At 44.0% G+C, this 27,414-nt stretch overlaps 1 protein-coding gene across 1 annotated transcript in view; it reads right to left on the reverse strand.

Annotated features, from left to right (window-relative positions):
• Positions 1 to 3,732: 3,732 nt before the first annotated feature.
• Positions 3,733 to 27,414, reverse strand: part of LOC145390899 (uncharacterized) — a 71,861-nt gene continuing 48,179 nt past the window's right edge. Inside the window, exons 7-11 of the mRNA XM_080265636.1 lie at positions 25,333 to 25,346; positions 19,710 to 19,989; positions 9,109 to 9,289; positions 8,353 to 8,504; positions 3,733 to 3,799 (exon numbers count right to left, since the gene is read on the reverse strand). Of these exons, the coding sequence (XP_080121762.1) occupies positions 3,733 to 3,799; positions 8,353 to 8,504; positions 9,109 to 9,289; positions 19,710 to 19,989; positions 25,333 to 25,346 (694 nt within the window). The remainder of the gene's footprint in view (positions 3,800 to 8,352; positions 8,505 to 9,108; positions 9,290 to 19,709; positions 19,990 to 25,332; positions 25,347 to 27,414) is intronic.

Consider the following 27,414-nt stretch of genomic DNA (forward strand, 5'->3'; position numbering starts at 1 on the left):
CTAACAAGAGAGATCAAGACAGAGAGTACAAAGTTCCTGCACAGTGCACACAGGTTTGAGGACAGACTGGAATTGCATAAAACAGGAAGTAATAAAGATGTATGCAAGTAGAGTTTTCCACCAAGTGGGTAAAAGTGAGACAGAGAGCAAAAGGGATGCCAAACAAATCATACACTAATACATTTACAAAGCAATCCATATTCTGTGTCAAGTACTTCAGCCATGTAAACCAAAGACCAAAGTACATGTTACAGAACTGCATGACCCCAATGTGTATAAATAACAAGATTTCCAAAACAAGTCTTATATTACAATACATAAGCTGGTATCAGCAGGGCTGTTTGCCTTTCAGGAGGGAGTGAGGACGAATGACTCTGTTCGATACATAATCATATCACAAATGTTCATTTAGAAGGGGCAGGAGGAAATATCACCTAACCAATTATATTAATCTATCAATCTAAATATGTTGCATGATATACTGATATTTCATCCAGGATGGCCACAAGACCTTACTGGTTGTGTGTCAACTCATCTGCTAGATGGATGGGGTTGTGGCTGTATGGAGTTCTTGATACTGTAGTCTCCTCAGAAGAAATATTACAGTACATCTCAAAGCTCACTAAGAGATAATTTAACTCTGCAGATATCCAAGCCTCCACACATTAGGAGGTAACTTGTTTTCAAGTGCAGTCATATTTTATATCTACTGTCAACAGTTTCTGCCTGCAGACTGACACTGAACAGCATAAAATATTGGAAGAGTCACATGGATATTCATATACAACTAAAAAAAAAAAGTTTCCACAAGTCATCCTACTCACCTAGGTCACCAAAAGGATCTATACAGTTGCACTGGAACTGAAAAGTAATACAATGAATCACTTTATTTTGGAAGCTGTAAAGAGTATTTCTGTTCCATTCAAGCTGTAGTCTGATGAGAATTCTCAGCAGACTTGTGTGTAAATAAGAGGTGCCATTTAATTATCATCAGTTCTGCATCATTCTTTTTAGCGCTTGCTGCATGTGTCTTAGATTACAGGTGAATGTTCACTGCACTAGACTTGAGAAATGCAATTTGTATCAATTAAGCCCCTTCAATCCAATTACATATTTTATTCCTGCAACCTCCAGATGCTTTTACTCAGCTTAGGATAGTTTTTGAACTTAAGAGTTAGATATACCTTATAAATTCGCTTCACTATTCCACACCCTTCCTCAGTGAATAAAAATAATCTGGTGATTGCAAAAATAAAATATAAAAGTATGTCACCAAAGATTAACCGAAACTATGTTAATTTTGACTAAGTATGGCACTCCAAACCAAACACGAATTATCCAAGACTGGGGAAAAAAAAAAAAGTTTAACTAAAATACATACAGTACTGTACCTGTATTGGACTGGCTTAGTTGGGACATACAGTAAAAGTGCATACAGCACTTGATCCAGTAATAACTTTCATCAAGTTTTAGGATACCAAATTCTAAACTCTAACTGAACAGTCTTCATCATCAAATTTGGTTTAAAAATGAAGAAAATAAAACAAGACATAAAATGCCACCCTTTACTTACACATCCAACTACCTAAATACTGCATAGTGAATGTGAAGAGGTCTGCAATGTGAGAGATTAAGGACCTCATCACAGTTAAGTCGGAATCAGTCATACTCTGCCGCAACAATCTGATCATGTAGGTTGGGACGAAAACTGGAAGAATGACACTTGTTTCATTTGGTACAACTCTAAAAACTCTGATTTGAAGGTGACAGTGAAAAAAAAAACATAGCTTTATGAAACTATGTGTTTTTCTTCCAATTTTTATTCCTGCCTACACAGCTGGGCAATTTGCATTAGGTTAAATCTGATTCTGACCTCAGTGTAACAAGACCCAAAATCAGAGCAAACATGCCTAAAATAACCATCAAATCAGGCACAGCAGAAAATAAAAGACTTAAGCAAAAGTCACGCTCTAACACTTGCACGTCAAGAATAAAAACTGCTCACATACATAAGTGTCATCTGCATAAGGTACTATCTAAAAAGGCAGAATGACTGGGAAGAAAGGCCTCTTGGACTTGTAAACAGAAGCTGGGTGACTCAGAGAATAAGCATGCAATAGCAAAACTGCATCAGCTGAATGTGTTGAGCATGGGGGGGAAAAAGGAAAACTTAAGAAGAATTTTCTACATCAAAATGGATGGGCAACTAGTAAAAGTTTGGAAAAAAATGTACCCTACCTTTTATCAGCTAAAGGGGTTGGGAATATGAAAAAAACCGTTAATAATCAACAAGGCCTCTCTTTATTAGCTAAATGGGAGTGAGATACAGTATCCTGAGAACTGAGAAGGACTGGGGTATAGGAGGGGTAGTGTAAGGGGGTTGGAATGTGCATAAGAGGACCACTGAGGGAGTGCTATCACACTGGCTAATTATCCGAGGGTCATACCAAAACCCTCTTGATGCAGAGTTCTTGTGCTATTGGTTAATGATCATTAATAATAATTCTATAATATTCTGGAATTACAGTTTGAAAAGTAGTTTATAACCTAAACCCTTTCCACATTTTCTATATCCCTGACACACAATCTAAGGGATCAATTGCATCTTAAACAATGTGGTAACAGTTTTCATTATCAAATTAAAAAATAATAATAATAATAATAATAAAAGAACTACCCAGCATACATTTTTTCTTAGGGAATTTGTAATTCAAAGTACGATGTCCAATCTCACCAATCACTGGGTTCCTGTAAGTACAGTGGGTCTATGATATTATATATAGAAATAATGGGCAATTTCTGTGCCCTGAAGTTGCACTAGCTTGTTGCACCAGTAACAGCACCAAATCACTGTAGTGATAACCATAAGTTTTTGCATATTCAATCTTGTGGATATGCTAGAATGCTTATGAAGTACAAATAATCAAATAATCATCACCAAAATATTAATAATTATTATAACAGCATGAAGATACCTGAAGTGTATAGGTTAAGGGCTGGGTATCAGTTCCTTGGTACATAGTATTGCCAGAGGTTCCTTACCAATTCTGCTAAATTACTATACACCCTATTACTAGCCATAATATCACTTAAGTGGTAGCCCCAAGTCTCCTAGCCGTGATTAGTTCTGGCGTTAAGATGCGAGCAGAAATTATTTATACTAATTTATACTGTACACTCATAAGCCAAACTTTCTGCTCACCTCTGCCCTTACACATAGCTGGAAGGAAGGTCATAGCAATGGTTTCAGATTGTATAAAAACCCTCTGTCTTGTATTAAGGTGGCAGTTCCAAGTTCTGCTAGACTGCATAAGGAACATTTGGTAATATTATGTTACTCATGTTGCATGGGAGAGCTTGTAACCATCAACACAGGTCTTCATTGAGTATATGGCCTAGCTGACTTCCTTAGAGCCACAGGTAGGGATGGAAAGTGAGCAAAAATTATGGCTGATAATTGTACCTGGTTATATACCACTACATGCGGCCAGAAACTCTGCGCCTCTTTAGTGTCTGGCATTATCATAGGAAAATGGAACAGATCACAGACAATTCATGAGGCAATGAATCCACCTGCACGTGATTCTCAGGACAAAGAACTGTCAAAAGGACGATTCCTGAGATCACAGATCGACCAACAGACAATTCTTTGGACAAACAACCAACCAACAGACAATTTCTGGAGCAAAGCAGCTACATGACCTGGATATAATGGCCTAGGCAGAGCAGCACTCAGAAGCAGCCATCTCTCCAATCATCTGGGGGTGGTGCTTGGAATCGGGGTTGGGCTATTCCAGATCTGTGGGAAACACATGGAATGAGTATCCCCTGGTAAACTACCTGACACTTTACATACATACTGTATATATCTTCCATCCGTAAATACCTCCACAACTTTTACTCATCACATGCTTGTTGCACAAATCACATTCCACAAAACTGTATGAGCTTATCTAGTTTTACTAGGCCTTGTGCAGGCACTGGACTCTGATCAAAGGCCATCTACACCAATTGTAGGTATGGTACAATTTTAAGAGGGTAAGGGATCTGAACATTACCACTTTCTTCCTTTTTGTTTACCTGACATGCAGGGACTACAGAGGCAGTAATCTTTCTTCCCCAATTCTAGGGACAGCATTAGTTCTATGGGTAACCATCCAAACCTGTTAGTTTCTTGACGTACCAGTACAAGAAGCTACTTGGCCTGTCACTAGTCTATAGTGTAGAGTCATATGTACGCAGCACTATATACTCATCAACCCTTTTGGTTCCTACGGTAAATATGTATTCTACATACAGCAAGCTCCCATTTTAAAATGAGGATGCAATGGAAAAAAAATCTATTGCTTAACAATTTATCAAACATCGAGTTAATTAGGACATGAGGTCAATGGGGATACAATTTGGTCATGGGTTACCCACCTAACATATTCTAAAAAAAATGCTTCCGACTCACCTACACTGGCAGTCATTTCACTTCACTTGCTGCTTGAACTCAAACACCAAACTACTGTTCCATCACTGACACTACCACACCCAGTATTGATGAGTGCAAATGCCATCTTGGAACAAACAAATAACTGCCGACTTGTAAGAGGGTGATTGTATATGCCAGAACAGTGATCAATTGTATATCACGCACTGAAGTTCTGTACAGGCTCAAAATCATCATGTACGTGAAAATTCAATTGTATATAGAAACAAGGTCCTAACTTTTTTGTCATCGTATGAGCAATTCACTACATACCAGTTCATTGTATTATAAGGGTCTTCTGGACTACTAGGCGGTGGGGAAGGCAAGCATCATCCATTCATGTGATGTAATGCTACCTACTTCTTCCTTCACCTTTAAAATTCTTTTTCTGTGTCTGCTCTTCTCTCTTCCTATTTCTTCCACCCCTTCAGTCAAGAAGAAAGAGACACAACCCCAACTTCACACCAGAAATTCAAGGCCTCATCAGACAACGGGACACACTGCGACACTCCCCGACACCCCATACACAAGACACCATACAACAAATACAAGAACTCAACACTCAGATAAACAGTAAAATATCAGAACAGCAAACACTAAACTGGAAAAATTACCTCCAAACACTTGACCACAAAACAAACATCAGCAAACTCTACAAAACACTAAACAGCATCACACTTTCCAACAGCAACACCACACAATCACACGCTGCAATCACAACAACAGACACCATACCCTCAAACAAACAACAAGCAAACACTCTCATCAATCACTTTTCACAAGTCAGCCATATAAACCCCCATCCTGAAGACCGATGTATAATCCCACGTAAGAGACAGTTCCCCACAGACCCAGACTACGCACCTTTCACTTACAACCAGAGGAAGCACATCATTAACAACCTCAAGCACTCATCTGTCTGTGGACCAGACAACATAAGCAACATTCACCTTAAACACCTAGGACCACAAGGCATACAAGCACTCACCAACATATCAAATTACAGCTACTCACACAACATAATACCCAACACCTGGAAGCATGGCAATATCATCACTATCCCTAAACCCAACAAAGACCCCATGTTACCCTCCTCACATCGCCCCATCACACTCCTCTGCTCCCCCTCTAAAGTCACTGAACGACTGATACTACTACTAGTCACACCTCACATTCCCCTAGCCCAGTCACAACATGGCTTTAGGCCACTACACTCCACAAACACCCTCTTACAGACCTTACACAGAGAGTTTTCGATGGCATGAATTCAGCTAGGCCACCACACAGAACACTCCTAGTCACACTAGACATTAGCAAAGCTTTTGATGCCACCCCCCGCCACAACCTCACAAACAAAATACTCAACACAAACATGCACAATAACACAAAAAGATGGCTGGCAAACTACTTAGCAGGCAGATGTGCACACGTAACATTTGCCGGTCAGTCTTCTAACGTCAGAAACTTCACAAACGGCGTCCCCAAGGATCTGTTTTGTCCCCTACACTCTTTAATCTATACATGCACAACGTACCCACACCCCACACATACACATAGCTTCCTATGCAGATGATATAACACTTACATGTACGCACCAAAATGCAAACACAGCTGCACACATCATTCAACCTTACCACAACACACTACACGAATGGTTCACCACAAACAGGCCCAAAATAGCCCCGGCCAAATCTACAGTGACTCTTCTCAAATCGTGCTTATAAAAAAAAAAAAAAAAAAAAAAAAAAAGTAGTTACAGAATCCCTGATCATATTGTTCATCCAAGATGCTCACATGCGTTGACTATGGTGACCTATTGGTGGCTCTTCACACTGCCTGATCTCTGGCAGCCTCTCTATTCTGTTCTTTATCCCTGAGGCTGCGATCTATGACTTTATCTCAGATCTTTTTTGGTTTCTCTTGCAACCCAACCTCAACATTCATACTTCTCATTTTCCACAACCAGTTGTCATCTTCCACTCTCAACATGCCAAAAACCACCTCAATCTGCCCCTTCTCATCGCAACACTAATACGCTCCACTCCCATTCCTCCTCTTAACTCTTCAATTGTAAGCCTAGTCCCCCCAGGTCTCGCATTCAAGAACGCACAACACATTCATCTAATCCTTGTCATTTCTGTAAGCTGTGCCTATGAATATTCTCCTCCTTTACTACCTAGGTCTCATTACCATACAGCATTACACTCCTAACACATGATGCATACAAAAACCCCTTAGCAAGGAAGGAGAGCCCTCTCAATGCCTGGAGAGGCAACAGCTCCCTAAATCTCTTCCAACCACTCCTTACTCTAGCCTGAGAGCTAGCTCCAGCTTTTCCTCCAGCACATAACATGTCTCCCAAATAACAAAAGTCTTCCACATACTCAAAAGACTCACCAGCAAGATCAATTCTTTCACACCTAACAATCTCTACACGTTCTTTCCAACACACCCCACGCACAAAATCAACATTATCTAGCATTCTACCTCTAATACCATTCATCATTTGTGCACCTACTTGTCACAAATACTACACAAGATGGAGTTACTTCCCACACCCTTGTGGGAAATTGCTCATGGCTACTAAGTTTCTGCTTCGGCAATACTGCCATCAGCCCTAGATATCATCACTTTTGTTTTACCCACATTTGCTCTCAAATCCTTGTGCCCCATTCCATTTCCATCTCCCTTTCATTCTCTGCAATCAACACCAAGTCATCGGCATACAACTCCATGGGAGTCCATTTCTGAAGTCACATGAAAGCTTGAAGCACCATGACAAACAAAAGGGGACACAAGACTGATCCCCAATGCATGCCAACATTCATGGAAACTCATCACTCAAATCCCCATTTACTCTCACCTGGGTCCAAGCACCCAATACAGAGCCATAACCATTCTAACCAGCCACTCCTTGATCCCAAGCTTTCTCAGTGCCCACTTCACCACCTCCCTAAGGGCTCTGTCAAAGGTCTCCAAATCAACAAAAACAAAATACAGCTTCTTTTTCATTCCTATATGTAATTCTGAAATTGGCAGACAATGGGTAAAGCATCATTCGTCCCTTTGCCTGGCATAAACCTTAACTGAACCTCAAAATATTCACTCTTTCCCAAATCCTACCTTCTAGGACTCTCCATTACCTTCATTATCTGGTCCAAAAGCTTTATGCCTCTATAATTTCCTCTGTCCAGGGCATCACCCTTCCTGTTGTACACATTTACAATCATACTCTTCAGCCAGTCATCTGGGACAACACACTCATGTATATGCAATTTTATCAAATCAGTATCTAAACCCACTCCCATATCTCCTGATGCCTTCAGCATTTCAGCAGTCAAACCCAGACACACCTGCTTCCTTCCCCAGCTGCATCCTGTCTATTGCCCTGCTCACAGTAACAACATCAATCAAAGGCCAATGGCCAACATTTATAATGCACTCTCCAGGTATCTTTAATATCCTCGCTATCCACCATTATCTTTCCCTCATCATTCTTCACACACAGCTCAACTAGGATATCCCTGTATTGCCACCTTAAACATTATAGTCTTCCTTTTAGCATTTAAGTTATCCAGTAAGCCACCTTAAGTATTATATTCTTCCTTTTGGCATTTAAATTATCCAGTAAGTCTCTGAGACTCTAATTTTGCCCTGTATATCTCCTTTCTAGCCCTACGCTTGGCAGCCAAGTACTCAACAATAATAACTACTAATGAAAATGAACACCATAATATGTACATACAGTTAAATGCATGTTTTTCAGGCTAGATGTACTAATAAAATTATGAAATTTCCAGAACAAAAGTCCATATTGATGAGGCTGCATGCAGCACCATGAGCTACCAACACAACTTGGAATCACAGCTGCTGCCTACCTAGTTTTTGGAGCCTGTAGCCTGGAGCCTGGTCTTGGTATACCTGTGGTCTTGGGTCTAGGGATGTCACTGGGCTGGGGCAGGGCTGACGCTCCTCCGGCAGCTCCCCCTGGCACGCGCACTGGGGAGGGAGCGCTCATTCTCGTACGCATCTGCGAAAGCACCAACTTTAATTTAGAAGCAGCATATGAGTTCAAGTCTATCTGTCTGTTGTCTGATATTCCTATTATGCTTATCCATAGTGTCTTCGACATACTTAGACATGAATGCAATTTATTTAGGCTTCATTGTACATCCTAACCCTTGCCTCAAATATCTGGACCGAGTGCCTAACCCTGGACCTTTTGCTTCCTGCTTATAAGGGGCAAACTGAGATTGGATGATGATAATTAATCAAACTGCAGAGCATCATCCAGGACCAAAGAAACATACCAAGCATCTCTTTGCTTCAAAATATAAGCCAGCAAATGAATGTTAATGCTGAGGTGGTCAAATATTAGGCAAACTCTTGAAGAGAGAATGGAGACTGAGAGTTTGAGCAGGAGAGTGTATGCAAAGAAAGTGGAGGGGGGAGATGGTGAAGAGAAAACTGAGGAGGAGGTGGAAGGATGCAATGCAGTGGACAGGTATGGTATATAAATGAGGATGATGTTAGCTGGAGGAGAAGCAGCTTGACAACAAAGGACTGGGTGACAGAGAGGCACTCACTGTGTAGTTTAATGTGTCTGGCCATAAATACATGGATAATGTACCTACCTGTGGGGGCTGCATTTTGGTGCCTCTGGAAGGCTGTCGCACATCCTGCTGTGATGCTGAGGGTGAGTGCCGGGCAGGTGAGGCTCCCCGACTGCTAGTGGGGGTGTTGTGGTCCAAGAGTCGAGGGTCACTCCCACCCAGACCGCTACGTTTCAGGCCTGATGGCTGTCGCAACCCACTCCTTCCTGGGTGATCCAAAAAGTTATTAATTAATTGCAATACATGTATGTAAAAAGGCATGTAAATAAATAAGAGAAAATTATCCAGCACAACTAATAAATTAGTTACTGTATTTTCAGGAGAAGATGGAGGGGGGTGCAAGGAACAGGGTGGTGGACTGAAGAGGTGAGACAGGCTGTGGCACAAAAGAAGAAAACATACAATGAATGGATGAGAAATAGGGGCGTGGAAGAAGTTGAGAGGCGGAAGAGAGAGTTATATGTAGAAAGAAAGAGAGAGTAAGAAGAGAGTGGATGAGGAATTTGGAAGGAATTTGAGAGTAAAGTGGAGGGACTGTAAGAAAATGTTCTGGAAAGAGGTGAAAAGAGTAAGACAGGGTGGAAGTGAAGTTAGCAGGGGAGTGAAAGATAAAAATGGTAGATTACTAGTGGAGAAGGGAGAAAAAGTGAGCAGATGGAGAGAACACTTTAAGGAATTGTTGAACGTAGGGGATGGAAGTAATGCGAGTATAAGTGGCTGGGAAATGGCTGGGAGAAGGAGGGAGGTGAGAAGACAAGAAGAAATCAGTAGGATAGAAGTTGTGGAAGCAATGGAGAAAGTTAAATCGGGGAAAGCCCCAGGAATTGATGGAGTGTGTGGTGAAATGCTGAAGCATGGGGGAGAGATAGTAGTAGAATGGATGTGGAAGATGTGCAGATTGGCCTGGGAGGAAGGTAGAGTCCCGGAGGATTGGAAGTCAGGTATAATTATTCCCTTGTACAAAGGAAAAGGGAAAAAAGAAGTGTGTGGTAATCATAGGGGCATTTGTCTTCTTAGTATAATAGGAAAAGTGTATGGTAGGATACTTATTGACAGAGTTAGAGAAAGAACAGAGAAATTAGTTGGAGAAGAACAGGGAGGCTTTAGGAAGGGAAGAGGTTGTGTAGATCAGATATTCATTCTTAGATCTTTAGTGGAAAAGTTTCTAGAGAAGGGAAAGAAGTTGCATGGGCTTTCATGGATTTGGAGAAAGCATATGACAGGGTGGATAGACAAGGATTGTGGAAAGTGTTAAGAATATATGGAGTAGAGGGGAAGTTGTTGAATGCTGTGAAGAGTATATACGATGGTGCGAAGGCTGCAGTGCGTGTGGATGGTGAACTAAGTGAATTTTTCTCTTTGAAAGTTGGGTTGAAACAGGGATGTGTCATGTCTCCATGGTTGTTCAATCTGTACATGGATGGGGTAATAAAAGAGGTACAAGGTAGGGTAGTGGATGTTGGAGTGGCCCTGGTGAGAGAGGATAGTGTTTGGAAACTCCCTGTACTGTTGTTTGCAGATGATACTGTGTTGTTGAGTGAAGACGAAGGGGAGCTGCAAGGCTTGGTGGATGAGTTTGGGAGAGTGTGTAAGAAACAGAATCAGAGGTGAATGTAGGCAAGAGTAAAGTGATGGTCTTTGAGAGAGGTGAAGTCAGTGAATGTACAGCGAGGTTGGATGGTGAGGAATTGGAAAATGTGAGTACAGTAATCACTCTAATATCCGGACGCCCAATAACCAAACATCCCCACTACCCGGACATAATCGTCCTGGGATCCAACATTCCCAAAATGGTCCGAAAACCCCAAAAAATTATTTAAAAAAAAAAACGATTTTTTCCCGTCCGTAATTTGAACTTACCGCGCGCGCCACGGGAGAGCATTGTTTTGGCGCGTCGTTCCTCCGACGTCCGATAGAGCACCCCTGCATCCTCCCCACTTTCCGCCTGTCTCTCGCCGCGAGTGCACGCTCGTCGTAATGGCTGCCCACTTGATCGCTTTTGTGGTGGTGCCCTACCTGCTGCAGGGCCTCCTGCTGCTCTCGGGCCTCCTCTTAGTGTGTGTCATGATGGCCCCGCCGCCTGAGAAGAGGAAGAGAGTGGTGTTGACTCTGGAGAAGAAGAGGGAGATATTGGAGAAAGTAGATGTGGGGTGGTCTTCTTCCCGCATTCTCCGCAAGTTTAACCTGGCCCGGTCTACTTTGTTCGATATCAAGAGGTCCCGAGACAAACTCATGCAGTACACGGCTGACTTCTCGTCGAGAAGCAAACGCAACGTGGAGAGGAAGGTTATGTTTACCCCCAAGTTTGCAGAAATCGACCGATCCACGTTGATTTGGTATCGACAACAACGTGCTGCTGGTGTGATGGTACGTGGAACGGAGTTGAAGGCTGCTGCTGAGAAGTTCGCCAGGCTTCACCACGCCCTAGACTTCAAGGCATCCGAGGGTTGGCTCTTCGCATTCAACTTGCGGCATGGCCTTACCAACCGTAAAGCACATGGCGAAGCATTGGACGCTAACGAGGATGGAGTTGACGAATTTCGGCACAAGGTGAAGGGCTTGATCGACAGGGAGGGCCTCACTCTCGGTCAAGTCTACAATGCTGACGAAACTGGCCTATTCTATCGCTCGCTGCCAACGAACACTCTAGCCGAGGAGACGGAGAAGCGTGTACCTGGCCGCAAGCTTTCCAAGGAATGGATATCTGCTTTGTGTTGTGCCAGTGCTAACGGCATGCACCGGCTTAAGCCCGTTTTTGTTGGCCGCACAAAGCAGCCTCGGTGCCTTCGTGGGGTGATGGATGTCCTTCCTGTCGTCCGGTACCATTCATTGAAGGCATGGTTCACAGCTGTGATCTTCAAAGACTGGTTTCACCATCACTTCGTCAAGGAGGTCATCCATTACAAGACGGAGACACTGGGAATCCTGCGCGACCAGGTAAAGGCCCTCCTTCTACTCGACAATGCACCTGCCCACCCGTGCGACAAGGACTTGGTTGCTGAAAATGTCCGTATTAGGTGCATGTTTCTGCCACCTAATACGACTGCTCTCATCCAACCAATGGACCAAGGAGTGATCGTGGCAACAAAGCGCCTATACCGTCGGAAGTTCCTGGACGAGGTGATGGTTGTTCTCGAGGACGAGGACGAGCGCAGGGAGGGACGGGACACGCGAGGCAAGCGGACTTTGGAACACCTTCACCGCTACAACATCGTCTGCGCTGTACAACTGGGCCAGTGCATGGAAGGAAGTCCCTGTGAAGACTCTGGAAAATGGTTGGTCTCGTCTGCTTCTCGGAACGGATGTGGAGTACGATTTTCTAGGCTTTGACGTGGATGACTTCCATGCACGGCTACGTACGCACGGCGATGATGTAGATGTGGATGATGTTCGTGAGCGGTGGGATGACGACGAGGGCGATCCTGGGTATCAGACGTTGTCTGATATCGAGATCGCGTCTTCGGTTGCAGGTGTCAGTACCGAACTTGAAGATTCCGACGCTGAAGGTGACGATGATGTGGACTCCTCTCAGCAGGACACTACTCCAGCCATCCCCAAGCTGAGCGCACTCCGGGAACATTTAGAGTTCGTCCTAGACTACCTGGAACACCCGGACTGCGACAGGGAGATGGGGCCCTTGGGACTCGTGGAGGAAGTGCGTGCTTTCAGGCAGCGCATCATCAATCGTCAGAATCGTCGGTCATTGCGTCAATCAACCATTGACAGTTTTTTCAGGCCCGTGACCCCCGCTGTGCCCAGCCCTGGCTCCACTCCGTTGCCTCCCCAAGACAGGCCCTCATGCTCCGAGCCACAGCCCAGCACATCAGCCACGGTGGAGTCACCGCTCGACGTGAGTTTGCGGCTGTCTTCAGAGTCGTCTGCAGTGGGTACGCCATCACCACGACCCACCGATGCACCCCTAGGTCGCCTGCCAGTGATACTCTCGGACTCTGACAGTGAATAAACAGCAAGAACTTCTCCACTAGACCACACGGGAATTTTCAGTGTTGTGCAGTGAAAAAAACAGTGTGTTGTGTTAAGGATTTAAAGTTGTGAGAGAAAAGACTCAATAGAAACAAAATTTAACGTAAATAGACTTGTTTGTTTTGGCTTTGGAAAATTATATGAATGGGAAAAGTTAAAGTGCAACACTTAGTAAGTTACAATGGAGCATTATTTAGACAAGAGTGCACACTATGAAGAGAACGGACTTCTGTGTGTTATTGACTAAGTTCAGTGCAAGACTTCAGGAACAGTGTACTGCAAGTGCTTCAGGAAATCGTTCTTACTGTCAGAGTCCAAGAGGAAGCGGTTATTCATCGAGGTGGCCAGGGACTTGCTGTAAGTAGCCAGAATGTTTCATACTGTACATTTTTCCATACTATACTTACCTATATGAGAGAGGGGGGTGTGAGTTGGGAGCAGGGCAGTGAAATGGCGGGGGACAGGGCGACTTGGAGGCGATTTGTTTGTGGCCACCCCAAACGGGATTGAGGCGTCTGGCAATACAGTAATCACTCTAATATCCGGACGCCCAATAACCGAACATCCCCACTAACCGAACCTTATCGTCCTGGGATCAAACATTCCCAAAATGGTCCAAAAATCCAAAAAAATAATAAAAAAAAAATCGGTTTCTTGCCGTCCGTAATTTGAACTTGCCGCGCGCGCCGCGTGAGAGCATTGTTTTGGTTCGTCATTCCTCCGACGTCCGATAGAGCGCCGCTGCATCCTCCCCACTTCCCGCCTGTCTCTCACCGCGACAAGACCTACGCTGTTCGCCATGGCTGCCCACGTGCTCGCTTTTGTGGTGGTGCTGTACTTGCTACAAGGCCTCCTGCTGCTCTCTGCCCTACTCTTAGTGTGTGTGATGATGGCCCCGCCTCCTGAGAAAAGAAAGAGAGTGGTGTTGACTCTGGAGAAGAAACGGGAGATATTGGAGAAGGTTGATGCGGGTTGGTCTTCCTCACGCATTCTCCGCGAGTTCAACCTGGCCCGGTCGACTTTGTTCGATATCAAGCGTTCCCGAGACAAGCTCATGCAGTACACGGCTGACTTCTCGTCGAGAAGCAAACGCAACGTGGAGAGGAAGGTTATGTTTACCCCCAAGTATGCTGAGATCGACCGCTCCACGTTGATTTGGTATCGACAGCAACGTGCAGCTGGTGTGATGGTACGTGGAACGGAGCTGAAGGCTGCTGCTGAGAAGTTTGCAAGGCTTCACCACGCCCTTGACTTCAAGGCATGCGAGGGTTGGCTCTTCGCGTTCAAGTTACGACATGGCCTTACTAACCGTAAAGCACATGGCGAAGCATTGGACGCTAACAAGGATGGAGTGGACGAGTTTCGGCACAAGGTGAAAGGCTTGATCGACAGGGAGGGCCTCACTCTCGGTCAAGTCTATAATGCTGACGAAACTGGCCTATTCTATCGCTCGGTGCCAACGAACACTCTAGCCGATGAGACGGAGAAGCGTGTACCTGGCCGCAAGCTTTCTAAGGAACGGATATCTGCTTTGTGTTGTGCCAATGCTAACGGCATGCACCAGCTTAAGCCCGTTATTGTTGGCCGTGCAAAGCAGCCTCGGTGCCTTCGTGGGGTGATGGATGTCCTTCCTGTCGTATGGTACCATTCTTTGAAAGCATGGTTCACAGCTGTGATTTTCAAAGACTGGTTTCACCGTCACTGCGTCAAGGAGGTCATCCAGTACCAGACGAAGACACTGGGAATTCCTCGCGACCAGGTAAAGGCTCTCCTTCTCCTCGACAATGCACCTGCCCACCCGTGCGACAAGGACTTGGTTGCTGAAAATGGACGTATTAGGTGCATGTTTCTGCCACCTAATAGGACTGCTCTCATTCAACCAATGGAACAAGGAGTGATCGTGGCAACAAAGCGCCTGTACCATCGGAAGTTCCTGGACGAGGTGATGGTTGTCCTCGAGGATGAGGACGAGCGCAGGGAAGGACGTGACACTCAAGGCAAGCGGACTTTGGAAAACCTTCGCCGCTACAACATCAAGTCTGCGCTGTACAACTGGGCTAGTGCATGGAAGGAAGTCCCTGTGAAAACTCTTGAAAATGGTTGGTCTCGTCTGCTTCTCGGAACAGATGTGGAGTACGATTTCCTAGGGTTTGACGTGGATGACTTCCATGCACGGCTACGTACGCACGGTGACGATGTTGATGTGGACGATGTTCGTGAGTGGTTGGACGACGACGAGGGCGATCCTGGGTATCAGACGTTGTCTGATATCGAGATCGCGTCTTCGGTTGCTGGTGTCAGTCCCGAACTTGAAGATTCCGACGACGAAGGCGATGATGATGCGGACTCCTCTCAGCAGGACACTACTCCAGCCATCCCCAAGCTGAGCGCACTCCGGGAACATCTAGAGTTCGTCCTAGACTACCTGGAACACCCGGACTGTGACAGGGAGATGGGGCCCTTGGGACTCGTGGAGGAAGTGCATGCTTTCCGGCAGCGCATCATCAATCGCCAGAATCGTCGGTCCTTGCGTCAGTCAACGATTGACAGTTTTTTCAGGCCCGTGACCCCCGCTGTGCCAAGCCCTGGTTCCACTCCGTTGCCTCCCCAAGACAGGCCCTCATGCTCCGAGCCACAGCCCAGCACATCAGCTACAGTGGAGTCACCGCTCGATGTGAGTTTGCGGCTATCTTCAGAGTCTTCTGTAGTCGGTACGCCATCACCACGACCCACCGATGCACCCCTTGGTCGCCTGCCAGTGATACTCTCGGACTCTGACAGTGAATAAACAGCAAGAACTTCTCCACTAGACCACACGGGAATTTTAAGTGTTGTGCAGTGAAGAAAACGGTGTGTTGTGTTAAGGTTTTCAAGTTGGGAGAAAAGACTCAGTAGAAAAGAAATTTAACGTAACTAACCTTCTTTGTTTTGGCTTTGGAAAATTAAAAAAACTTGGGAAAAGTTAATGTGCAACACTTAAAGTAAAATGGAACATTATTTGGACTAAAGTGAACACTGTGAAAAGAACGGACTTCTGTGTTTTAGTGACTAAGTTCAGTGCAAGACTTCAGGAAGAGTGTAGTGCAAGTGCTTCAGGAAATCGTTCTTACTGTCAGAGTCCGAGAGGAGGCGGTTATTCATCGAGGTGGCCAGGGACTTGCTGTAAGTAGCCAGAATGTTTCATGTTGTACTATTTTCCATACTATACTTACCAGAATGTTTCATATTGTACTTTTTTCCATACTATACTTACCAGAATGTGTCATACTGTACTTCTTTCCATACTATACTTACCTCATGCATGTGCAGTAGGAATGTGTTTTTCAGTGTTAGGTTCGGTTAGAGTCCATAAGTACCAGAATGTTTATTAATGTATGAACATACTTCTAAACCCACATTTTATGTTTCTTTTGCATTTATTTCAGTCATTTATGTGCCTTATTGGTGTGATTTGGGTGTTAAATAGGTGCTATGCATGTCCGGAGGGAGTTGTATAGGTGTTTCTCTGAGTTAGGGTCCATAAGTACAAGTCCATAAGCTGGGGCCCAATATCCGGACGAAACCAATATCCGAACCTACCGATGGCTCTATTGATCCGGATATTGGAGGGGTTACTGTAGATAGATAGATAGACTTACCTCATTTCACTCTTTAATGTCCTTTATTGGTGTGAATAGGGTGTTAGTAGCTATGCATGTGCAGTAAGAATGTGTTTTTCTGAGTTAGGCTAGGTTAGGGTCCATAAGTACCAGAATGTTTATTAATGTATGAACATACTTCTAAACCCACATTTTATGTTTCTTTTGCATTTATTTCAGTCATTTATGTGCCTTATTGGTGTGATTTGGGTCTTCAATAGGTGCTATGCATGTCCAGAGGGAGTTGTATAGGTGTTTCTCTGAGTCAGGGTCCATAAGTACAAGTCCATAAGCTGGGGTCCAATATCCGGACAAAACCAATAACCGGACCTACCTATGGCTCTATTACGTCGGATATTGGAGTGATTACTGTACATGACTCGGGATCGTTTCAGGCAACTCATGACGTACCTTGACTTTGCCAACAACGATGAGCCTTCCCGGACTGACCCCCTATGGAAAGTGAGGGGAATCCTGAACATGATCAAGGACAAGTTTATGACGTTCCTTCGGCCCTTCAAGAAAGTAGTGATCAACGAGTCCTTGGTTTTGTTCAGGGGCCGTCTTCGGTTCGTGCAGTATATTCCAAGCAAACGCCACCGCTTTGGAATAAAGTTTTTCGTGCTGTGCGACTGCAAGACGGGGTTCATCCTAGACTTCGTTATCTACACCGCCAGCAATGTGGACTTGGACAAGACTGACCCCCTTGGATTCTCTGGCTCTGTGGTGAAAGTGCTTCTGGAAAAGTACTTTGGCGGGAATCACGTCCTGTATACGGACAATTATTATACAGCTCCCAAACTCGCCAAGTACCTTTCAGAGCATGGCATCGGATCCTGTGGCATTGTCAGGAGCAATAGGGCACACTACTCTGCCTTCCCCGAGGCTGAAAGATCAAAGCGGGGAGACGTGCACCTGAAGAAATCCGACAAGATGCTGGCGATACGGTGGCACGACAAGAGCATCGTCAATCTGCTCACCACAGTCCACAAGGGGGAAATGCAAACCACAGAGAAGGTCGACAGAAGGAGTGGTGATCCTGTGATGAAGCCTGATGCTGTAACTGACTACAACATCAATATGCGGCTGGTGGACAAGTCCGATATGATGATCGGAGAAATTGACTGCCTGAGGAGGAACCGTCGCTGGTACAAGAAGGTGTTCTTGCACTTGCTGGATATGTGCATGCTGAATGCCTTCATCCTGTATAAGATCAAGAACAGGAAGCCAGCTAACTACTCTCTCAGGCGGTTTTCTAAGACTTGTGTCTATCAGCTGCTTCAGCGTTTTGGGCAGGTACTGCCATCAGGTCCCAGGCGCCACTCACAGACACCTCCAGACCGCCTACAGTGCCAGGACTACCTTCAGCGACACCGCCTGGAGCCACTGCCCAGCACTGCCAAGAGGGGGAAAGTACTGAGGAGGTGCCATGTTTGCAGCCACACTACCCGGCAAGAAAGAACCTTTAGACGCACCTCCTTGCAGTGCAAAGAGTGTCAAATTCCCCTGTGCGCTTACCCGTGTTTCTTTGACTACCACAGCCTGAGTAGATATTGAAAATAAGGGTAAAAATATGTAAATAATACTGAGAGTGACAGTGATACTGGTGTTTAGTGTTCTTGTACGTACTGACAGTGACAGTCTGTTGAGTGTAAATTAGTGTATGTAGTTGTAAAAGCACTGACAGTGACAGTGATTTCAGTGTAAATTATTGTACATAGTAATAATATAAGTATTGAGAGTGACAGTCACTCCAGTGTAAGAAGTTGAAAGCATATTTTTCTATTCTATGTTATGACAGTGACAGTTTGGTGTGTAGAAAATATTATTTTTATAAGTAATGACAGTGACACTGATGAATAAGGCACTAAACTGACAGCGAGAGTGAAAGTGAGCGATAGAAATGAAGTGCGAGCGGCCGACAGGAGCGAGAATAAAGTGACTGGCGTAAGGCAGAATAAAATCGCGCCGCGGTGGTCTTTCTCATTCCCGCTTCACAATACTGGCAGTGACAGTGATTTTTATGGCCGTAATAGTGCCATGCGAGCCTTTGGGAAGTACTATGAAGGAAAATAATGTAGTATACGTGTTTTTAGCTGTGAAAAGGGAAATGTCTGTTCAGTGACGGGAAGACCGCCGCCGCGCTGCATGTCGGCCGTATGCTCCGTTGATTGTAGCCTTATTTTCAGTGCTTATTGTACAAATACAGATTCCAAACTACCTGTACGTTGTAGTACAAAGTGTACTGTGACAGACTGAGGCTGTGGCAGAGGGGAAACTGGGTTGCTGGAGGTGTGAAAGTGAAGATTTTGTTACCCAACTTTGCAAGTCTCCACAAGTCCTTGGATAGTCCACGAAGGCTCAACACCTGTCTCTGGAGAAAGCTGAATGTAAGTACTATCTGCCATTAAAATTATAATGTTCTAGGGTTAATCTCTGATTTTTGGCAAATATTTTCCTACAGGTACTCAGACCGCGATACAACCCCGCCACACGGTGGGGGGGGGTCGGCTGTCCACGGCCGCGTTTTAGGGGTTAATAACCCTTCTATTACAAATAAACCACCTCCCGCTACAGGTAAGAAGGAATGTTGCCTCCGTTGCATTATTTTACAGATACTTTTATCCTCAGACAAAGTTACATCTTTTATGTTGCCTCTCCATGCCTTCCCCTGTGCTACATGGACATCTGGTAGCACTCATGACTCGAATGTCACACTGCCATTTGCAGAACTTTTGCCCATCAAAAATCTTTTATTCACCGAACCGCATCTCTTTGGAACTCGCTTTCCCAGAGTTGTTTCCCCCCAAACTTCACCATACAGCTGTTCAAGTCCAACTGTTACAAATTTTTAATGTATGGAGGGCACAAGTAATCTGGTGTATGGATTATTTTTTCTTTTTCTTTTTTTTTCTTTCCTCTTGTCAAAAAAAAAAAAAAAAAAAAAAAAAAAAAAGTATAATCAGAACTGCCTGTACCGTAAAAACCTGTGAAATACACAACTCGCCATTACAAAACAACTCACCATTACAAACTTCCAGGTTGTGTTGTGAGTTATATGGGCTGTCAGGTGGGGTAGACACATCAGATCCTTCCCTGGACGCTGCCCCCTGCCCTCCATACCTCTGGGGGGGCTGAAGGCCTCTGGCGTGGGGTGGGCGACGGTGAGGGCTAGCAGGGTTGAGTGGCGCTATGAGGTCCTCTTGGGAACTGGTGACGGAGCCCACAGACCCAGCTGGAGAGTAACTGGCAGTGGTGGAGGGTGGTCCACCACGGATACCTGCAGGGACACATGGAAATTATACTCTTTTTATTCTAACTTGGCCTATAACTACCATCTTTCAGTCTTGAATGTTTGAGTGTAACAGCACATTAACACTAGAATATGGTGCTGGTCATGAAGACATACTATGGAAAGGGTGCTGTGCCGTAGTAGACTTTTTCTGCCACTGGGCTATGTGAAATAAGTTACAAAATGACAATAATCTAGGCATTGTGAACATGAAAGAACTATAGCAGATGTCAAGAGGGAGTGAGGAAATCTGGATACAGCAGAGAATCATGGAAATTATGACTTTTAGTGAGATTAAGGAAACTGCAACATCCACAATGATCAAGTGTTATGAGAAGCTGAGGGAACTGATACATTTCTAGAAAGGTCAAGGAAACTGAGATAGATCAAAAGGCTAATGAAATTTGACAAATCAAGGGAAGTCAAGGAAAATTCAACATCTAGGAAGTCAAGGAAATAAGGGCAGTCAATGATGTCAGAACACAAGAGGGGGTCATGGAAATTAGAATACTTCAGAGGATAAAGAATATTACAAGACAAGTTATATAAGAGAGGGATAAGTATGTCAGAAACCATCAAAGCCAAATAGTTGCATGTCATGAAGGGACATGAAATTACAACAAGGCAAGGAAGTTACAGGTAAGTTACAGTCAAGGAGGGACAAGAAAGGTTACAACTTCTCAAGGAAGGACAAGTAGTTATAAGATGTCAAAGAGAAGCAAGAAAATCACAATATTTCACCCTATTTATTCTGGTCGTGCCAACTTAATGAAATGAAAATTACTAATAAAAAATGGATACAAATACCTTAAAACATAAAGTAGTAATCTCTTAAATTAATAGGTTATGCATATACAATTTAAAATATGCTCCAAGCCTCATATTCTCATGGTTTGACTGTCATTAGTATAACCTATTTACTGAAGTCATGAATTTTTGCCTCTAGTCACGGTGGCTCAGCAGTTATTGTGTCTGTCTTCTGATTTGCAGTGCTTTGAGTCTGGGACTGAATCAGCTCTGGTGGGCACTAACTGTAGGTGCTGGCAGTACGTCCTTTCATATAAAATTATATTTTTTTTTAATGCAAGAAAGAAGGAACCAAAGGCCCGGAACCTGCAAGATTGTTCCCTCCAAGAAAAAACAAAAAATAAGATAAGAGAGCTAGTTTCTCTCTGTATTCTGTAAACTATCACACATGCCTGTCCTTGGCACAATCAGGTTAGCAGGCCAGGAAAGGTGTCTACAACAGTCTGATCCAAAGAACCCTATTAACATCCTATATCTACACCAAAAAGAACCTTAAGGACACAGTTCTGCTTTTTTGACAGAAAAACTGATCACCCACATTATACGAGCACTGCTGACTGAAGCTGCCAGTCCGTTAGCACCAGGATTCAAATCTTAAAACAGGCAGCTGGCATCACTTAAGTGTACATCCACCCTCTATGGGTTGGGAGATAAAATAAATACAGTACCTAGGATAACACCTAGGGGAAGTAAGTTGGGTAACTGTGGTAATATGGGTGAAGAAGGTGACCTCCCATGATAATGAGTGAATAACTCACTAAAGGTTAAAAGGCCTAAGTTATGCAGATGGACACTAGGTGTCTCATTGTGTCTGTCCCCACCCTTTACTTTACTCTTATTTTAAGTACTACTGATATCCTTTAATAATATAAGCACCTATTCCTATGTGCATTCTTCCAGTCTGTACGGTACAACTTAAGGCAATACCACTGAGTAAAAAGCTGAAAACATTTCTAATCTTTAAATCCCATTACAAAATCTGGTCGATGTTCGAGTGATTCCTTTATACAGAGGCATGAATATGGGGCAAATACAAAGTTCTACTGCCTGGGCATATAACAGTCCCCCTACTCCATATCCCCAAAAAGGATGATAGTGGACCATTGGTTAAGGACAACTTCAGCTGCAGTCCACCAGGTTCATGTCCACACAACATTAGGCCATAACAAAAGCAACAACAAAAACAAATTATATAAATTTGTGAGGTGAAGACTGTAGCACCAGTCCAGCAGGGCAGTATTCCTAAGATGAATGGAAAGGTGATGACAGGGAGAGCTGGAGCTTCCATTTCATCAGCCCTCAGGACTATAGTAGGACTCGCCTACGTTTGCGGCTGTGGTGTAGCCCGCACCTGTGTACAGTGTTGCCACGTTTTCTATACCGTTATCTCTCTCTCTCTCTCTCTCTCTCTCCTGGCGGGAAATGTGAGCCACCCTGAGTACTTTTGATTCTTTTATAAGTTATTTATAATTGTGCTTTCATTTGTTAATTTGGTTTTGTTATATTTAGTGATGCCGACAATGCTTTCAATGCATGCCCCTCTCCTGCCTCTCTCTCTCTCTCTCTCTCTCTCTCTCTCTCGCTCTCTCGTCGACTGGGTGTGGAAGTGTTGCCGCTCGCGAGTGAATAATTTTTTTTTTTTTACTTCAGTATTGGCATATGCCTACTATTTTGTCCTACATATTAGCTTATGATTATAAATGTGATTATTCCTCGTCCTTAAAATTATGGTAAAAGCCGGTAAATGTGAGCATTTTTCCCTAGCAACACCTGTACAAGCTATGGTTGGGTCTACGGAGGTACGTACTTTACCCTAGGCCAGAGTGGGTGTGTAAGTGTTGCCACTCACAAGAATTACATGAATTATTTCTTTTACTTTGGATATTGGCATATTTCTTCTTTTTTCAGGCTCATTATCTTATATCCATAACTGTGATATTATTACCCACCCTAAAACTACGCTAAAAACCATTAAAAGTGACTACAATTTCTTTTAGCAACACTGTACAATATGTATGCCATGTTTCTGTGTTACTGTATAAATATTTTATGCATAATAAGATTACTGTTGATTCATCCATCAAAATACACAAGTGTAAGTTTTATTCATCTGAATTTATCGAATTTGTGATGCCTTGTACATAAATAGCTTCCGTTTCACATCGCAAGTTGGGGAAACATGGCACCATTGTACACAGTTGCGAGCCACACCACAGCCGCAAACGTGCGCGAGTCCTACTATAGTTCCTGACCATCCTCCTTTGCTAAACTTTTTCAGTGTTTCAGTAACACAAAGAGTAGGCCAGTATGCTCTCCAATACAAATTTCTCTGTCAACACCAAACTACATGCACAGTACACACTACATTTCCTTTTCCAAAATTAGAAGAGAAAAATGGGGCTGGAGCTAGCTCTGTGGCTAGGGTGAGAAGTGATTGGAATAAGTTCAGGGAGCTCTTGCCTCTCCTGACATTGAGAGGACTCTACCTACATGCTAAGGGGTCTTTGTATGCAGCATGTGTTAGGAGTGTAATGCTGTATGGTAGTGAGACCTGGGCAGTGAAGGAGGAAGATATTCGCTGGATCAGACGTACAGAAATGACAATGATTAGGTGGATGTGCAGTGCGTCCCTGTGTCCAAGGCCTGGAGGGGCTGGGTTTATGATGGAAGAGTTGAGAGGTAGGATGGGACTGGAGTGTATTGGTGTTGTGATGAGGAGGGGTAGATTGAGATGGTTTGGACATGAGACGAGGATGGAGGATGATAATTGGGTGAGGAAGGTAAGAAGTGTTAATACTGGGGGTGGGGTTATGAGGAGTAGACCGAGAAAGACATGGGACGAGGTCATTAAGTGTGACCTAAGGGTTAAGGGACTGAACAGGGAGGCTGCAATGGATCGTGCAGCGTGGAGAGCCGCCATTAAGTGACCAAGGCCGACACATGCAAGCATGTTGGAGCCTTTAAAAATGAAACTAATCAAGCTTCAGAGTCCTGGGGCAGGGGGCATATATGTCCCCACCATCTGCCCCTCTACTGATGACAACTCAATGAGCTGCCTGGAACCACTGTCTGACTCACTTCTTCATTTCTGCAACATTCACAGCCTTTCCTCTAACTTTCGTTCTGTTGAACACCACCTCTCCTCCTCTAAACCTCACCTTCTCTTCCTAACTGGGACTCAACTGTCTGAGGCAACTGATAGCAAACCCTTCTCTGTATCCTACTACTTTATTTATACTCATTTCAAAGCCGAAGGTTGCTGCTGTGTATATGTACGCAATAAGTTATCTTGCTCTTATGTTCCTGAACTTGATTTTTGTGAGTACTCTACTCTCTGGCTTCGGCTATCCTGTCATTCTCTGACGTAATATAACTGCGCTGTTTACTTATCCCCGACTTCTACTGACTATGAAAAATTCTCCGACTATCTTACTCCTACGATGGAACACATTCTATCCATTTCTCCTTTCTCTGAAATCTCCATTCTAGGAGATTTCAATGTTCACCATCACCTTTAGCTCTCCTCTCCTTTCACTGATCCATCTGGTGAACAAGCCTACATCTTTTCTATCCTTAATGACCTAGAGCAGCTTGTACAGCACCCTACCAGTATCCCTGACCGCCTTGGAGAGAGCTCCAACATACTTGACCTCTTCCTTACAACTAATCCTTCTGCTTACATTGTTAACCTTTCCTCTCTGTTGGAATCCTCCGATCATAAGATTATTACCTTAGCCTGTCCTATCGCTCCAGTACGGCCTGTGGACCCTCTAAAGAAATGTCGATTGTGGCACTTTGGAGCTGCAGATTGGGCGGCCCTCAGGCAGTACTTCTTTGATTTTCCGTGGAATGATTATTGCTTCCATGGTCAAGAGCCATCTAAGTGTGCCTTGCGCATTACAGAGGTTATTCTCTCGGGCATGGAAGCATACATTCCTTTCTCATATCCTCTGACTAATGGAAGAATGCCTTGGTTTAATCACACTTGTTCTAATGCTGTCTGCAACAAGGAGAGGTCCTATAAAAGGTACCAGAGACAACCCACCCCTGAATCACATCTTTTTTATGTTTCTGCCCAGAATCATGCTAAGTCTGTTCTTCAGTCTGCTAAAAATAATTTCATTGTATTAAGTGCTCTCAACTCTCCAACTCGAATTCTTCCCGCTCCTTCTGGCACCTTGCCAAAAACCTTCCTAACAACTTTACCTCATCATCCTTCCCTCCTCTTTTCTATTCTGATGGCTCTGTAGCTATTTCTTCAACTGATAAAGCAGATCTCTTCGCTCAGACTTTCTCCTCCAATTCCACCTTAGACGATTCTGGTGCTGTTCCTCCATCACTTCCCCCCTCTGACTTCCTCATGGCTGACATTAAAATGTCTTCAGCTGATGTATTTTCTGCCATCACTGGTCTCAGTACTAACAAGGTATATGGGCCTCATGGAGTCCCTCCTGTTGTCCTCATGAACTGTGCTTCTGTGCTTACACCCTGCCTAGGTAAACTCTTTCGCCTTTGTTTTTCAACTTGTACCTTTCCTTCTTGCTGGAAGTTTTCCTTTTTTTTTTATGCGAGGAAGAAGGAACCACAGGCCGTGGGCCCGCTATTATTGTTCCTTCCAAGAGAAAAACAAAATACAAGAGAGCCAATTCAAGATCCGATCATTTCGAGATGCCTGGACACACTGCGTTTGAAAGACTGGAGATCATAGGAAGCAGGAAATACAGACAGAAGGAGACAGTTCCAGAGTTGACTTGTTGCATAAATGAAGGACCAGGAGTAACGGTTAACTCTTGCATTAGAGAGTTGGACAGAAAAGGGATGAGAGTTTGCTGCCAGATGCACCCGTCATAGAGGTGGAAGAATGCATGTAGACATTTCAGAGGAGCAGTGACCATTGAAGTAATGACAGAAAAGAGATAAAGATGCAACAGTGTGGCAAAGAGACAGAGGTTCAAGAGTCAGTAAGAGAAGGACAGTTAATGAGACGAAAAGCCTTTGACTCCACCCTATTGAGAAGAGCTGTATGTGGGGAGCCTCCCCACACATGAAAGTTGTACTCCACACAGGGGCGGATAAAACCCCTGTATAGAATCAACAATTGTGCAGGGGTAAAGAAGAAATGGAGTTGGCTTACCACACCCATCTCTTGGAAGCAGATTTTACAAGAGATGTAATATGATCTTTCCAAGACAAGTCCCGAGAAAATGAAACCCCAAGCATGTTCAAGGATGATGCAGGATTAAGCTGAATATTATTAAACGTTAGTGGGTATATCTGTTGATTTTGTCAGGCTGATAGGTGTAAAAACTGAGTCTTTGATGCATTAAAAATGACCAAATTATTTTTACCCCAGTCAGAGATACAAGCCAAGTCAGACATTAAGTGTGCCATAGCCTCATCCCTTGTTTGTTGAAGTAAATGCTGAGATGGACGTTGCGGGAACCAAATGGAAAGGTGAAGGGTGGAGTCATCAGCGTATGGATGGATAGGGTCAGATGTACAGTTTAGAAGGCCATTGATGAATAAAAGGAAGAGAGTTGGTGATAGGACAGAGCCCTGAGGAACACCACTGTTGATAGATCGAGGAGAAGAACGATGGCCGTCTACAACAACGGCTATAGAACGACCAGAAAGGAAGCTAGAGATGATGGCACAGATAGAAGGATAGAAACCGTAAGAGGGTAGTTTGGAAATTAAAGATTTATGCCACACTCAATCGAAAGCCTTTGAGATATCAAGTGCAATGGCAAAGCTTTCGCCAAAGTCCCGAAAGGAGGATGACCAGGAGTCTGAAAGGTAGGTGAGAAGATCGCCAGTGGAGTGTCCCAGACGGAACCCATACTCATGATCAGAAAGAAGGTTGTGATAGGAAAAATGCTTTAAAATTTTTCTATTAAGAATTGACTCAAAAACTTTTGAGATACCGGATGTTAAAGCAATTGGACGATAGTTAGAGGGTTGGGAATCGTCACCCTTCTTTGGGACTGGCTGAATGAGAGCAAACTTCCAGCAAGATGGAAAGGTTCTAGTTGACAGACAAAGGCAAAAGAGTTTGCCTACAGAGGGTGTAAGCACAGAAGCACAGTTCTTGAGAACAACAGGAGGGACTCCATCAGGCCCATATGCCTTACTAGTACTGAAGCCTGTGATGGCAGAAAAGACATCAGCTGAAGAAACTTTAATGTCAGCCATGAGGAAGTCAGAGGGAGGAAGTGATGGAGGAACAGCACCGAATCGTCTATGGTGGAATTGGAGGAAAAAGTCTAAGTGAAGAGGTCTGCTTTATCAGTAGAAGATAGCTACAGAGCCATCAGAGTACAGTACCCTCGCGTCCAGCACGGAAATATTGTCATGCATGGGTCACATGTTGGACCAAAAACGTGTTGGACTAACAATAGAGCTTATGGGGAAAAATGAATTATGTCAGCCACCCCTGGGAGTTGTCACCCTAAATACCTACCATATATCTATACATATATTGGTACTATTGTAATTATAATAAATGGTACTGTGCTATGAATGATAACTGACCTTTTAGGATAGTGTTGGTGGGCTTGCTGGGAATGGAAGGTGGTATCCAAGGCTGTAGGTAGTCCTACTGGGTCC

The sequence above is a fragment of the Coenobita brevimanus genome, chromosome 16 (genome assembly GCF_032717465.1).
Source record: "Coenobita brevimanus isolate Jiangsu-jjx chromosome 16, ASM3271746v2, whole genome shotgun sequence".
Taxonomy (NCBI): Eukaryota; Metazoa; Arthropoda; class Malacostraca; order Decapoda; family Coenobitidae; genus Coenobita; species Coenobita brevimanus.